At 42.7% G+C, this 13,598-nt stretch overlaps 1 protein-coding gene across 1 annotated transcript in view; it reads right to left on the bottom strand.

Moving 5' to 3' along the window:
* Positions 1 to 2,018: 2,018 nt before the first annotated feature.
* The window catches only part of pid1 (phosphotyrosine interaction domain containing 1), a 42,943-nt gene continuing 31,363 nt past the window's right edge, over positions 2,019 to 13,598 (bottom strand). The window contains exon 3 of the mRNA XM_085381084.1: positions 2,019 to 4,591. Within this exon, the coding sequence (XP_085237210.1) occupies positions 4,091 to 4,591 (501 nt within the window). The 3' untranslated portion in view covers positions 2,019 to 4,090. The remainder of the gene's footprint in view (positions 4,592 to 13,598) is intronic.

Below are 13,598 nucleotides of genomic sequence, written 5' to 3'. Positions count from 1 at the left end.
TCCAAAAGAAGATCATCATTTCCATACACTAATTAGTTTTTTTCTGGGACTTCTATGACCTTCCATGTGGGAGAGCAGCTGCAAGACAGCATGCATGGGAGCAGCACGGCTTGAGATGGGTTGCAAAGCAGCCTGCAGATGTGTGGCAACTGTAGAAGCTAAAGCAAAGCATGAAGGTGGTAATGGTGCATGATTAGGAAAACACAGTTTTAGTTTTGCTTGTGTAAAATTGAACCTAAACATGTCAGCTCTTTTCTTTTGGCTCCTACAGGAAATGTATTCCTACTCTCACCACAGATGGTTTTTAAATTCTAAAAAGGTTTTAAAATTCTTTCACCATATTTAACCACTCAAGGTTTTGCGTCTCATGCAATGAAAAGTGTGCCTTATAAAGTCGAGCCAGAGGCCGAAAGAATGTGCACAGTTCCACTTCACACATACACGTTACACACATGTGTTTACTGTACTGCACCACACAATCTCTCTCTCTCTCTAAGAGGCCCAGGCCCCCTGCTTGGGTGGCAGCAGCCGAGAGAATAAGCAAAGTAAGGCGGAGATAGAGGAATCTGATCAGAAGCCAGATTGGCTCCCTTCCCCAGCCGGACCTCAAGCGTGTAGGACCTTGGCGGGTGGATAGACAGGCGGTTCTGGGACTCGGAGAAGGAAGAGCGGCCAGCTGGAGTGGTAACAGTGTGGTATTGTGAGCTGACTGACTGACTGACGCCTGAGAGGAGCAGAAGAGCAAGCTGCCGGGGTGGCCTCTTTCTGGGCCTCACAGGGCCCCAGCGCACTGATGCACTGCTCGAAGTGGGCCAGTCAGACACAAGAGCACAGTCAAGAGCAATTGGGTGGGTGTGTGCTCAACACAGATCGAAGACAAAGAAGCATCCAAACAGGGACGCTTGTGTACAGTGAGCTGGAAGAGAAGAGGGGCAGAAGGCTTTGTTGACACTGTTCTAAAACTTCCATTAAAGCGATGATTATCAGCATTGTGGGTGAATTATTGCACGATTGCAGCTGATGCTGCAAAACTCAGTTTATTAACAGAGGAAAACAGCAACAAAACCATAGCTTAGATTTGGAGATAAAGACTGTGCATTTATTTCCCCTTAAAATGCACCACTGTTTTGTTTTTAAATGAGGCTGTGATTTTCATGGCAAGAACAATCTGTTTCTCTGTAACCAAAATGAAAGAAATGATTATCATCAAGGGGAGTTTATCAGAAGAGCAAAAGGCCTGTTTGAACAAAAAACCTTCAGAGCAGAAGCAATCGCTCTGCCTGCCAGAGGGAGGCAGTGTTCACATTGCACATGCTTTTACATTCTTCACAGCATCCATTTTCCATCCAATTCTTTGCAGCTTTTAAGACGCAAAATGATCGCCTGCCACGGAAGCTGAGAGCAAGCAGTTATCTTGTTATTGATGTGGGCGCTTTGTAGAGAAAAGGGGGCTGCCACATTCTGCCAGAGAGGACAGCAACACAAGACAATAAAAGGGAAGATCTGAGGAAGTCTGAGGAATGTGAAGAATGGGGAGAGTAAAAAAACCTCCTCAGAGGATGGACAAGGCTGTGGCTGTGTCACACTTAAACCTGAAACACACCATAAAGCTATTTTTAGGAGTATGTTTAGAGCATTGTGGGAGATGCTGGAATTGCTCAGCACATTATGCACCACAAAAGAGATTTTTATACATTTTAGGTTTCAGGAAAAAACCCAATCAAGCGTGGAAACATTGCACATATGGAGGATAAGCAGACACTTGAGGTTATGGTGTACATCTGTCCTGGCACCTCGTCAGAACATCATCTGGTTACCCATTCTGTTTGCTCTGAAACTGAGCATGCCTTGTATTTATCCTCCCACATGCGGCCTCAGCGGGGAATCCATCAGGTTAAAATACAGCAGAGTCTGGAGAACAAAAAAACGTCTTTTAGCTGAGATCTGGGCGAAAGGGGGGAACACACGAGACAGAAGTGAAAACTGAGAGAGAACAGACCACACTGTCGTACGCTCGGTCTTGGTAAATACTTTATATGCAATTATTTTTGATTTTTGCAAACACTGTATAGAAAACACTTACGGTAACATTTTTTTAAACATTTAAAGCGCGTCTGAGTTTCCAGACAGACATGGCACAGTATAATCTACAGCTTTAGAAACGCTCTCTCCTGTTCTCGTCCTCTGGCCTTGTCCATACTCAGCACTCCCCCAAACACATAAAATCTCTTCCTCACACACACACACACACACACACGCGTGCACACACACACATACTCACAGCCACCACTATCAGGCTCTCCACTTATTATTCACAGTAAGCTTTATAATACTGTTTCTGTATTGTATGATGGTTCTCAACATTTTTTCTTTATTACTTAAAATAGCTATCGACATTTATACTGTAATATTTGGGAAGTGATACATTTGTATTTACATAAGCTTATCAGGCAAGAATCAAATACAACATGTGTGTAACATTTGTATAGCTTTACACAAGTTTGAATATTCTGCTGGAGTCGCTGACTGAAGACCATTTCCAACCGATGGTTTCCAGTCTGTTCAGGACAGTTCAGTTAGAAAAGAAGAAAGAGTTCGGGTTTTTTTTTCCTCCTCCACAACGGTGCCTCAGTCACTCGGAGGGATGACACAGAGCACACAGAGACAGCTGGTCACTGGCCGACTGCCTGCGGGGCCAGAGCAGCACCCCCCCTTAGAGCTGTCTGAGAGCACGAGGAGATTACGGGAGACTGGACGTGACTGGAGATGCTGTGAGGTGCTCACAGTATGTCGGACTCATACATTCAGCAGAGGCCAGGAGGTGTAAGTCGTTATATCTCGAATGGCTGTGATTTAGGGGGTCTTACAACCTCAGTGTGACTGGCACATTTAATCACTCGCTCTTATCTTTTTGATTGGTACAAGACGGAGTTGAGTAAACTTGGCAAATGGTCGTAGTACGACGCCTGATTTTAAAAGCAGATGCTCTCTTCACTTCTAGCTAATCGTACAATACGAATTGTACTTCCTCGTCTCTTACCTTTTCTTTTTCATGCACACACACACAGTTGCAAGCACTCGCATGTACACCCCATATACACAAAGTACAGAATTGGGAATTACACCGACAAAGAGTAGGATAAAACCTTGTGAGCAGACACGCGGCCACGCATACACACTGGGACCTGGGTAAGAGACCAAACTTATGTGAGAGGAAAGTGAGGCACATAATGTGACAGGCAAAAGAGAGCCTGAATTTTGGTATACTTAAAACAGAAGTCGGATGTGGGTGGTTAAGGTGTCTCGGACGGGGCTGGGCTTTCACTCCAGTGAGAACTTCTAAAAGACATTTCGCACCTATGTTCTCCCAGGTGCCGTACGCGTACTCTGAATCTTTTTTAAGAGACAGAGGCAGTAGCTCTATCGTCTAAATGAATCAACAGCTATGCTCTGTGAATAATATTCAGGGTTCGGACTAAGGTACGATAGCAAAGATATGAGCAGTGCGTAAAGGCCTAGCTTTACTTTCACGTTCTTGTTTGCTTTTGCCAAGGCTGAAGGCATTACGTTCCACATAATCAAACATTTCAAGAATGTATGTGCTCCAACAGTCTCATATAAACTCTGAGTTGGGACCAGACATCTTTCTGCTGAGTCCCTACATGGCAAGAGTGGCAGTAGATTATTCTGACCTGGTGCTAGGAGAACATGGACTTAACTTTGTTTTCTTTGTTTCCTTGATCTAAAGGTTAAGGAACGATAGGCGCTGACAGGGGTTGCAAATGGAAACGTTGAGAGATTCAACTGAGAACAACTAGAAAGGTGCCTGTTTGCTGAGTATTTACTCAAAATGGGGCAGCACTTTGCTATTCCTCTATGTAAATATTGTTTCGTAACTTCCTTTACGATAGTTAAAAGCTACTTCACTGTCTTGGGTGCATTGGTTCATATGGTCAGTTCATTTTATTTCATATAGATAACAGAAAAATAGCAAGGGAGAATGAGAGAGAGAAGGTAATCTGTCCATCCTTCCAGTCAGCCCTCACTTTGTTAGGATGGGGATCTTGTGTTTATTGTATTGTGTTTTAGTTCAACCATCGTCTGGGGTAGAGTCTTCGGGGGTGGACGAGTCCTCCGCAAAGTCGTCCGTTGACCCGCTCTTGTGGATGCGGCCGTCGCTACGCATGCTGTGGAAAGTCTTGCGGAAAGCCTCCATCATCGAGTGCGCCAGCTTCTTGGCCTCCAGCTTGCTCTCGCACTCCACAGCGTGGCAGTCCATCTGGAAGGACAGGTCGTCGTTGATCTCCCGGTAGATCCAGGCAAATATGTTGGGTTTGACGCTGTGGTCAGCTGTGCAGTAGGCGATGCGCGCCACCTGGTAGGTGTCCATGGTTACTGATGCCTCTCCGCGATCGTCCATGTGGTGAAGACGCACCTGAAAGGGCCGGATCTCCAGCAGAGAGCCGCTAGCCGGACAAGTGCCCTGCTGCTGAGCCAGGGCGCGATGCTCCACCAGACCAACCACCGCCGACTCTGTGCAGCCAGACAGGAACTGCGTCCCAGAGATTGTCACCTTGCCCAGATAGGTCACCTGTAGCAAACAAGATACATAAATCTACAGTGAGACTCTTTTTTAAATTTACAATGCAATGCTTAACAAATCTACATATGAAATTGGTTACTAATGAACCGCTGTGCTTTAATCTTTAGTTAAACATAAAAGGTGTAAACTAAGCAACAGTGGGACAAGGTTGGATCCTTAAGGAACACCACAAATAAGTGGGCATAGGATAATCTTTTTTCATGTTATAATTACATCATATTTCAGCATCTATAAAAGAGCATCCACCCATTCAGCTCATGTAAACGTCTGCAAGTCACTGCTGAGTCACTCTGTAACTGAATGTGATCTGAATGATCACAGCAAAACGAGCCTTCGTCGTCGTCGTCAAACTAATCACTGTGAAAGTCTATCACTGTGAGTGATAGACTGTGGAGATGGAGAGAGATAAGGTGGGAGACGTAAGAAGCGAACAAAGCTGGAGTTTTTTGGGGGGAGTGTGGCCAGTTCAAGAGCAGCCCAGAAATAATGGCTGACTTGTGCACTTCTCTACATGCTGTTCTTTATGGCTTTACAAAAATACACAGAGGAGATGCCTGCTATGAGTCAAACACTCAAAGAGTTTTCCCCCCTGCCTGTTTATTCGGGGGCAGGGGAATACTCTGAACCCTTTAAGAGTTCGCTGAGGCTGGCTTGCATGCAGTGCATATTTAAAATATAGCTCCAGATAGCATGTGAGCAACAATAAAAGCAAATTCTAAAGGAGAGGAAAGTGTATCAATCATATCAACATTTATGAATTTATGAATTGTGATGTGTGTTGAATGTGAACATTTCTGGCACAATGCACGACACTCGAATGTCAAACTAGACAGTGATCTTGATAAAACTATTCCCAAAGAAATTCCAGCCAAATATCCATCCTCACATCTATTCTGATAACAAAAACGTCATCCAACAGATATCCATGCCAGACTGACAAAAAACACAGAAAATGACACAAAGCAGAGGCCCGGGCCATGGTTTATTTAATCATATAATTTAACTGCTTCCATTTTGTTTAGTCTGGACCAGTCGAGTCTACCTGCGCTGGTTCACTGCTACATTTTTGACTGCATGGGACTCTTCAGTGTAAGCGTTGAGGATAGACAGGCCAAGCTTAGGGCAATTACCATAAAGCTGGAAAACTGAAAAGCTGGACCTGGACCAAAAAGCTTGGGGGACACGATTATGAAATTAATGTATCATTAATTGAGCCCAAACGATACAGGAGTTTTCGACTGATACCGATATCTGGTGATCAAAAAGGTCAGATATGGATATATATTCAACACAAAACACATTTTAGGTGCCGTTATTTAACTTTTTCGAGTCTGTCCAACTCCACTCAGATCAGCTGGTTTTTTGTGGCAATCCAAACACTGTTGCCAGCAAGGAAGTTGCAGATTGCCCTCTGGTGGACCAAGTATGCAACTTCAACAATTGTAACATGCTTGAAGGGTGTTTCTCCAGTCTCCTCTTTCCTTTTTAAATATACATTTAGTGGATTTTATAAAGGCCAATGCCACGAGACCCTTTTGTTTTGTTTAATTCATGTATAAACAGAAATGTAGTAATTACAACAGGGAGTTGTAGTTGATGTGTTTATAGTAGCCTTAGATCTGTACTGAAAATGCTTGTTCAACATTCAGACTCATTTTGTGACTTTGATTCACTGCCATATGAAACATTCCTGACCAGAAAAATTAAGTTTCAGTGGTTGAACATTATTCTTGATTCATTTCTGAATTCTCAGAATTCAAAAATGTGAAATTTAAAGTATTATTTGCTTTAGTGGTCTAAAAAATGTGTACACATAGATGTAGGAGTACAATAGTACCATTCTTTTAATCTTGTAAAAAGTTTAAAACAGTAAAGCACAGAAAAGGCATCTCAGATTTTTTTAAAGACAGAATTCAACATGACGCTGCAAACCGGACCGACAGTGTTTAGAATATTTTGCCAGTATAAGGTAGAGATGGACCGATCCGATATTACGTATCGGTATCGGTCCGATACTGACCTAAATTACTGGATCGGATATCGGAGAAAAATAAAAAATGTAATCCGATCCATTAAATATCACGAAAGCACCTCACAAAACTTGCAACACGCCATAACTCACCTCAGAACGTTAGCACGTCGGAGCAATATGCATCACGTGATAGAGCGGCTGTGGCATGCGGGACCTGTCGGTGGTCTGGATAGCATTTGGAGCTTCGCTAGCAACCCGGCATTTCATCTCCGACAAAGTTATCCCGAGAGAAGTAAAGCAAGTGTGTAAGTCCATCTCTGAATGTTTGTAAAGCATTCCTGCGTTAAGCTTAACAAACGACTGCCTCTTCTTGCTGCTACTTCAATCATGAAACTGCTTAACGATCAGCTGATCGGCTTTTCTGTCGCGAGTCCGTGTCTCTAGTTTGCTTTTGGCCCACTTTGCACCAGAAAGAGGAAACCAGCGGCTGAACAACAGCAGCACGTTTAAGCTCGATAAGCTGTTGTTAGAATTTATTTAATATTACTTTCTACTCGAGGATCTTTTTCTACGCAGCTGACGGCTGGTAACTGTGCAGGGGCGGATCTAGCAAAGTTTAGCCAGGGGGGCCGATAGGGCATTAACAGGGAAAAGGGGGCACAAAGACATACTTTTCTTTCTTATTCTCATTTAAAATGTCTAGCTTTTAATAAATAATTATCTGACAGCCAAAGTTTTAATTTGATGCAAAATGAATAGAAGTCCATTACTGTATATAGTAACTATTAAGTCTAATATATATATATATATACCCTAGTAAGCTATAGTACTTTTTCCTTTGGGAAGGTACCATCTGTGCAGTCTGCAATTTTGTTGAAGAAAGATGTTGAATCTATTTAATATTTCTTGAAAAATAATTGATTTCTGTGCATTTTTTTCACACTGCATGAAATTAAGGTTGATTACGTCGATTAAGCATCATGAGGTGGCGCGTGAGGGGTGGTTCCCTATTTTTTATTTATTTATTTTTGTTGTTGCTGGGAGTTGGAACCCTATTAGTTAGGTTGCTTAATATTTATGCTAAGCACTCTTTAAAATACCAGAATAGGGAGGATGGTGTAGGTTTAAGTTTATTAGATTGATCAGTATTGCTGAACTATGAAATATTTTTTTTTGCATACAGGTATAACAGAATAGCTTTAGTGTAGTTGTTGTTTTAAACTTGAGTATGAACTTATACAAAATGCAGCAAGATATTTAAAAAACAGCTTTGTTGATTAAAAAACACTATATCGGATTCATATCGGTATCGGCAGATATCCAAAGTTATGATATCGGTATCGGACATAAAAAAGTGGTATCGTGCCATCTCTAGTATAAGGTGGACCGATGAATAAACTCACATAAAAGTAGGTCAAAGAATCCTCTGGAAAGCTTGTTTAAAAGTAGCATCTGTATTTGTTCCATTTATATAAACAAACTCCAGCCTCCCTCTATGGTGTAGGAGCCCTCATAATATCACGATTCCCTGATTACAGTACAACAAAATGTGGATTCCCAATTTAAAACACGGGAAGAGATCCAGGCAGCGAATGCAGCCTGGATCATGCCTGGTTTTCATTAGTGGTGGGCACTAATGTGAGACATGCAGGCTTCACACTGGATTCATCATTCAGCTGAGCACCACAGGTCTGCAGGAGCAGCCTGGAGGCTGGGTGGTTTTGATAGCCAACCGCCCCAACACCCTCTCGCAGCCAAACGGCGGTTACTCAGTCAGCCAACAGATCCAAAGACTACGCCAAGATACATCAACCATCCACAATGTGCCTTTTGTACGTCAAATAGAAATAAAGAGTCATTATGGTTACTTTTCACTGCGTCTCCCATTTTGATATTGAGTTACTTGTTTAATCTGCCGTTGTTTTTACTGATTGCTTGCTTCCTAGTTAAATGAAGGCTGGCTGCTTTGCCAGGTTGTATTCAAGGCCAAAAAAAAGACAGTTAAATGTTTTCTCTTACATCCACATGTCTGCTCCGCTGGCTCTATTCTGCTACTGTGTTTGAAAATCAGGATATAATCTAGTTGATCTGCCTTGTTCAAAAAGAGCCGCAGCAGCCTGCTATTGAAAGCAAATAAATCCATTCTCGGGATGCTTTCAGAGGGGACCAGCCAGGAGGTCAAGAGGATACAAACATGTTTGATTTTCAAAGCAAAACTTTGCTATTTAATTTTGGCAAGTCCGAGCTGGTCGTGGTAAATTTCTTAACTTTGTAGGAAAGCAGAGACTAATACTAGAGCTATACAGGTTTGTGCATGTGTGTGCAGCGCACACAGAAAGATAAGTGAGGAATGTGTGAAGTGAGGAGGTCAGCAGACTGAGCAAACATTAGTTTATTTCTTTAAAGTCCAAACCAAACATGCAGCTGAAGAGGAAACTGTTAGATTGCTCAAGAAGAAAGATGAGAGACAGCTAGAAATAGAATAAAATATTGCTCAATGAGGCAGTGTTCATGTGAAGAAAAAGAGGAAAATAGACGAGTAAAACTCTGGAAGTGCATGATTTTCTGGTTTGCGGTGCATGAATCACCCATTTCATCTGCACTGGTATTTTTTTCCTGAGACAACACTGAGCCCATTTACACCTGGTTTTAAAAATGTGCTCTCTAGGTGATAAATGTGCATCTACTGTTTGAACTCCAGACAAACTAAATGTGAAACTAAATCTGGAGATTATTATTAGGCTTGGCTGCTGATTAAAGGCAGCACAGATCCAGCTTTTATATTATTAGGTTATATTTTAATATGTGAACAAAGAACTGAGCCATCGTTTCTTCAGTGTCAAAGCTACCCAGCAATACGTGTGAGTGCATCCAGTGGTACACAGGAAACACGAACTGTTAATAATACATTTGGGGAACTTAATTTTCCAAAATGCATATCCGGTATAAAATAACATCCACATTGTTGCTAGGATACTATGAAAGTGACCAATCGAAAGAGGACCAGTTCCTCTTCTGGTTTCTTCCCTATTAAAGTGTAGATTTTAACTTTGAAAGCAGTTATTCTGCAAGTGTCAGCAATCACTGCAGGTGAAATGATTTCAGGTCAAGTGTCTTGAGGAGAGAAAATGGAAATAAAAACAGCACAGACATACAGTGGGGCAAAAAAGTATTTAGTCAGCCACCGATTGTGCAAGTTCCCCCACCTAAGATGATGACAGAGGTCAGTAATTTGCACCAGAGGTACACTTCAACTGTGAGAGACAGAATGTGAAAGAAAAATCCATGAATTCACATGGTAGGATTTGTAAAGAATTTATACGTAAATTAGGGTGGAAAATAAGTATTTGGTCACCTCAAACAAGGAAAATCTCTGGCTCTCACAGACCTGTAACGTCTTCTGTAAGAAGCTTTTCTGTCCCCCACTCGTTACCTGTATGAATGGCACCTGTTTGAACTCATCATCTGTATAAAAGACACCTGTCCACAGCCTCAAACAGTCAGACTCCAAACGCTGCCATGGCCAAGACCAAAGAGCTTTCGAAGGACACCAGGAAAAGTATTGTAGACCTGCACCAGACTGGGAAGAGTGAATCTACAATAGGCAAGCAGCTTGGTGTGAAAAAATGTGGGAGCAATCATCAGAAAATGGAAGACATACAAGACCACTGATAATCTCCCTCGATCTGGGGCTCCACGCAAGATCTCATCCCGTGGGGTCAAAATGATCATGAGAACGGTGAGCAAAGATCCCAGAACCACACGGGGGGACCTGGTGAATGACCTGCAGAGAGCTGGGACCAAAGTAACAAAGGTCACCATCAGTAACACACTACAACGGCAGGGAATCAAATCCCGCAGTGCCAGACGTGTTCCGCTGCTGAAGCCAGTGCATGTCCAGGCCCGTCTGAAGTTTGCCAGAGAGCACATGGATGATACAGCAGAGGATTGGGAGAATGTCATGTGGTCAGATGAAACCAAAGTAGAACTTTTGGTATAAACTCAACTCGTCGTGTTTGGAGGAAGAAGAATACTGAGTTGCATCCCAAGAACACCATACCTACTGTGAAGCATGGGGGTGGAAACATCATGCTATGGGGCTGTTTTTCTGCCAAGGGGACAGGACGACTGATCCGTGTTAAGGACAGAATGAATGGGGCCATGTATCGTGAGATTTTGAGCCAAAACCTCCTTCCATCAGTGAGAACTTTGAAGATGAAACGAGGCTGGGTCTTCCAACATGACAATGATCCAAAACACACCGCCCGGGCAACAAAGGAGTGGCTCCGTAAGAAGCATTTGAAAGTCCTGGAGTGGCCTAGCCAGTCTCCAGACCTCAACCCCATAGAAAATCTGTGGCGGGAGTTGAAAGTCCGTGTTGCTCGGCGACAGCCCCAAAACATCACTGCTCTCGAGAAGATCTGCATGGAGGAATGGGCCAAAATACCAGCTACTGTGTGTGCAAACCTGGTAAAGACCTATAGTAAACGTTTGACCTCTGTTATTGCCAACAAAGGTTATGTTACAAAGTATTGAGTTGTATTTTTGGTATTGACCAAATACTTATTTTCCACCCTGATTTACGAATAAATTCTTTACAAATCCTACCATGTGGATTCATGGATTTTTTTTTTCACATTCTGTCTCTCACAGTTGAAGTGTACCTCTGGTGCAAATTACTGACCTCTGTCATCATTTTAGGTGGGGGAACTTGCACAATCGGTGGCTGACTAAATACTTTTTTGCCCCACTGTATACACTTACTGACACACATACTTTATTGTGTACGCCTTGCTAGTATCAGGTTGGACCAATTTTGCCTTCAGAACTGCGTCAATTCTTCGTGGCGCAGAATTGAAACGTGGGCGGAAACATTCCCCCGAGATTTTGGACCATATTGATATGATACACAATCACACAATTCCTGCAGATTTGTCGGCCACATCCCAAAAGTGCTCTGCTCAGATCTGGTGACTGTGGAGGCCATGTGAGTACAGAAGAAGAAACCTGCTTTAGATGATTTACATGAACTTTGTGGCGGTTTACCCCGCTGGAAGCAAAACATGGGCACACTGTGGTTTAAATGATGCACATTTAGCACTAAGTGGGGCACAAAGTGTGTCAAGATCATTACACCACCATCCTGAAACCCAGAGAACAGTAAGGCACTGGATGTTTTCTGTTTTTCAGATCATTCTCTGTAAACCCCATAGATTGCTGTGTGGGAAAATCCCAGTAGATCAGCAGTTTGCGAAATACTCCGACCAGCCCAGGGCATCAACAACCGTGCTTCTTTCCTCATTCTGATGCTCAGTTTGAGCTTCAATGTCGTCTTGACCGTGCCTACATGTGCATTGAGTTGGTGCCATGTGATTCAATGATTAGACAACAAGCAACTGATCATGTATGTCGCTAAAGTGTATACAGCATCTTATAAGCGATGTGATAGTGTGAGTTCTGTTCATTTTGTGGTAATGATTCACTCAGAGTCCAATGTTTCCAAAAGCCATGGTATTGGGTCAATTTAATTGCTTTTAGGATAAAACCAGGAAGTTGTTGAGAGCTCTGCCTACTATATTTTTTAATAGAAAATAGAAAAACAAAACAACGTGGATATGAGGAATTAAGATTTTTGATAGAGAAGCTGTTGCAGTTCCTTCTTGAATCTATTCCTATTTTTTAGAAATATTGTCAAAGTATTAAACCAAACACCCTGATGTTTAAAAAAAACATTTGTTTTGCTCTTTAAATTAGTTTTTTCTTTTTTAAATTAAATTGAAAAGGGCAGAAAAAGACGTGACTGATCACATTAAAATTGAAAGCACGCATTCTTTCCCAACATTTGACACCAGCTAAATGACTGACACTTTAAAGCAGCAGTGTTTAGATGGCTCTGCACACAATCTGTGTCTGGAATCCAGCTGAAGAGGCACGAGAGGTTAGTGGTTGACTTTTTACAGCCATAGTGTGTGTGTGTGTGTGTGTGTGTGTGTGTGTGTGTGTGTGTGTGTGTGTGTGTGATTCAGGTTGGACTCGGTCTCAGCACAGGTTATGAGAACCTTCAAGATCTCCAAGCCAAACGTGGATGCTCGCCACAGGGCTCTGTCAGAGTTTGTGCAGTGAATGAAGCAAACCATTGAGGCTGTAGCTATCTCCACATCAGGTTCTTGATAAAACTGCTACATCAATCCATAAATCCCAGACAGCAACACGTGTGCTGTGCTCTAATCTGGCAGTCTGGCTACGTCCTGGCAACCTTGTTTCAACTTTCCATGAGTTTCTCCTTCATTCCTCCACTCGTATCTTTTCCCCTCCACTCTGTCCTCTCTCTTTCACCTGTTTCTTCAGCGAACTCCTTCACCCGCTTCCCCTCTACTATTCTGCACTTCTTCAAAGCCTCGCCGTTATTTCTATCCCGCCAGAGTGGAAATGCTGATTGCACGTGAAGCAATATGGAGACAGAAATGAGGATCAGTTACAGGAACAAAGGCCTTGGGGGCTGCAAAGAAAGGATGTTGTAAAGATAAATAAAGCAAATGTGGACAGAAAAAACAGAGAGTGAGGGGAACGGCAAGGTTTAGAAAACAAGCTTATGTGAAACTGAAATTTAAACTATCTGCTGGAATTCTGGTGTAGACAAAAGCATACCTGCTTTGTCAACGAGACACAAAAACAAAGAGAAGCAGTGGGAATGTTTGAGATTGTGACAGAGAGGGGAGGGAGCGTGGTTAAACATTTGCATGTGTGCCGACATGTGGCTGCTATTACCAACTCTGGTTTAACCCATTGTCCTTTTCTATTCTCTCACTCTCCATTTCTCTTACTGTACACTGCGAGAAGCTCAAATGCCTTCTGCCACCTGCAAGACTGCAAGAGCCCCAGTCGTTGCTTTGCACAGTTTCATACCATTTATGTTAGCGCAGAGGGTTCGAGTTCCTGTTGCGGTATTCTCCTGAACCATAGGTGGCGCCACTGAGACAAAATCTTGCACATCAGTGCAAAACCAAAAACAAAGAAATCGCA

This window comes from Rhamphochromis longiceps, linkage group LG14, assembly GCF_057381845.1.
Source record: "Rhamphochromis longiceps isolate RC_006_pf linkage group LG14, R_longiceps_female_GT1.1, whole genome shotgun sequence".
Lineage (NCBI taxonomy): Eukaryota > Metazoa > Chordata > Actinopteri > Cichliformes > Cichlidae > Rhamphochromis > Rhamphochromis longiceps.
Note: the sequence above shows the minus strand (reverse complement) of the source record. Positions and strands in the feature narration are given on the sequence as shown.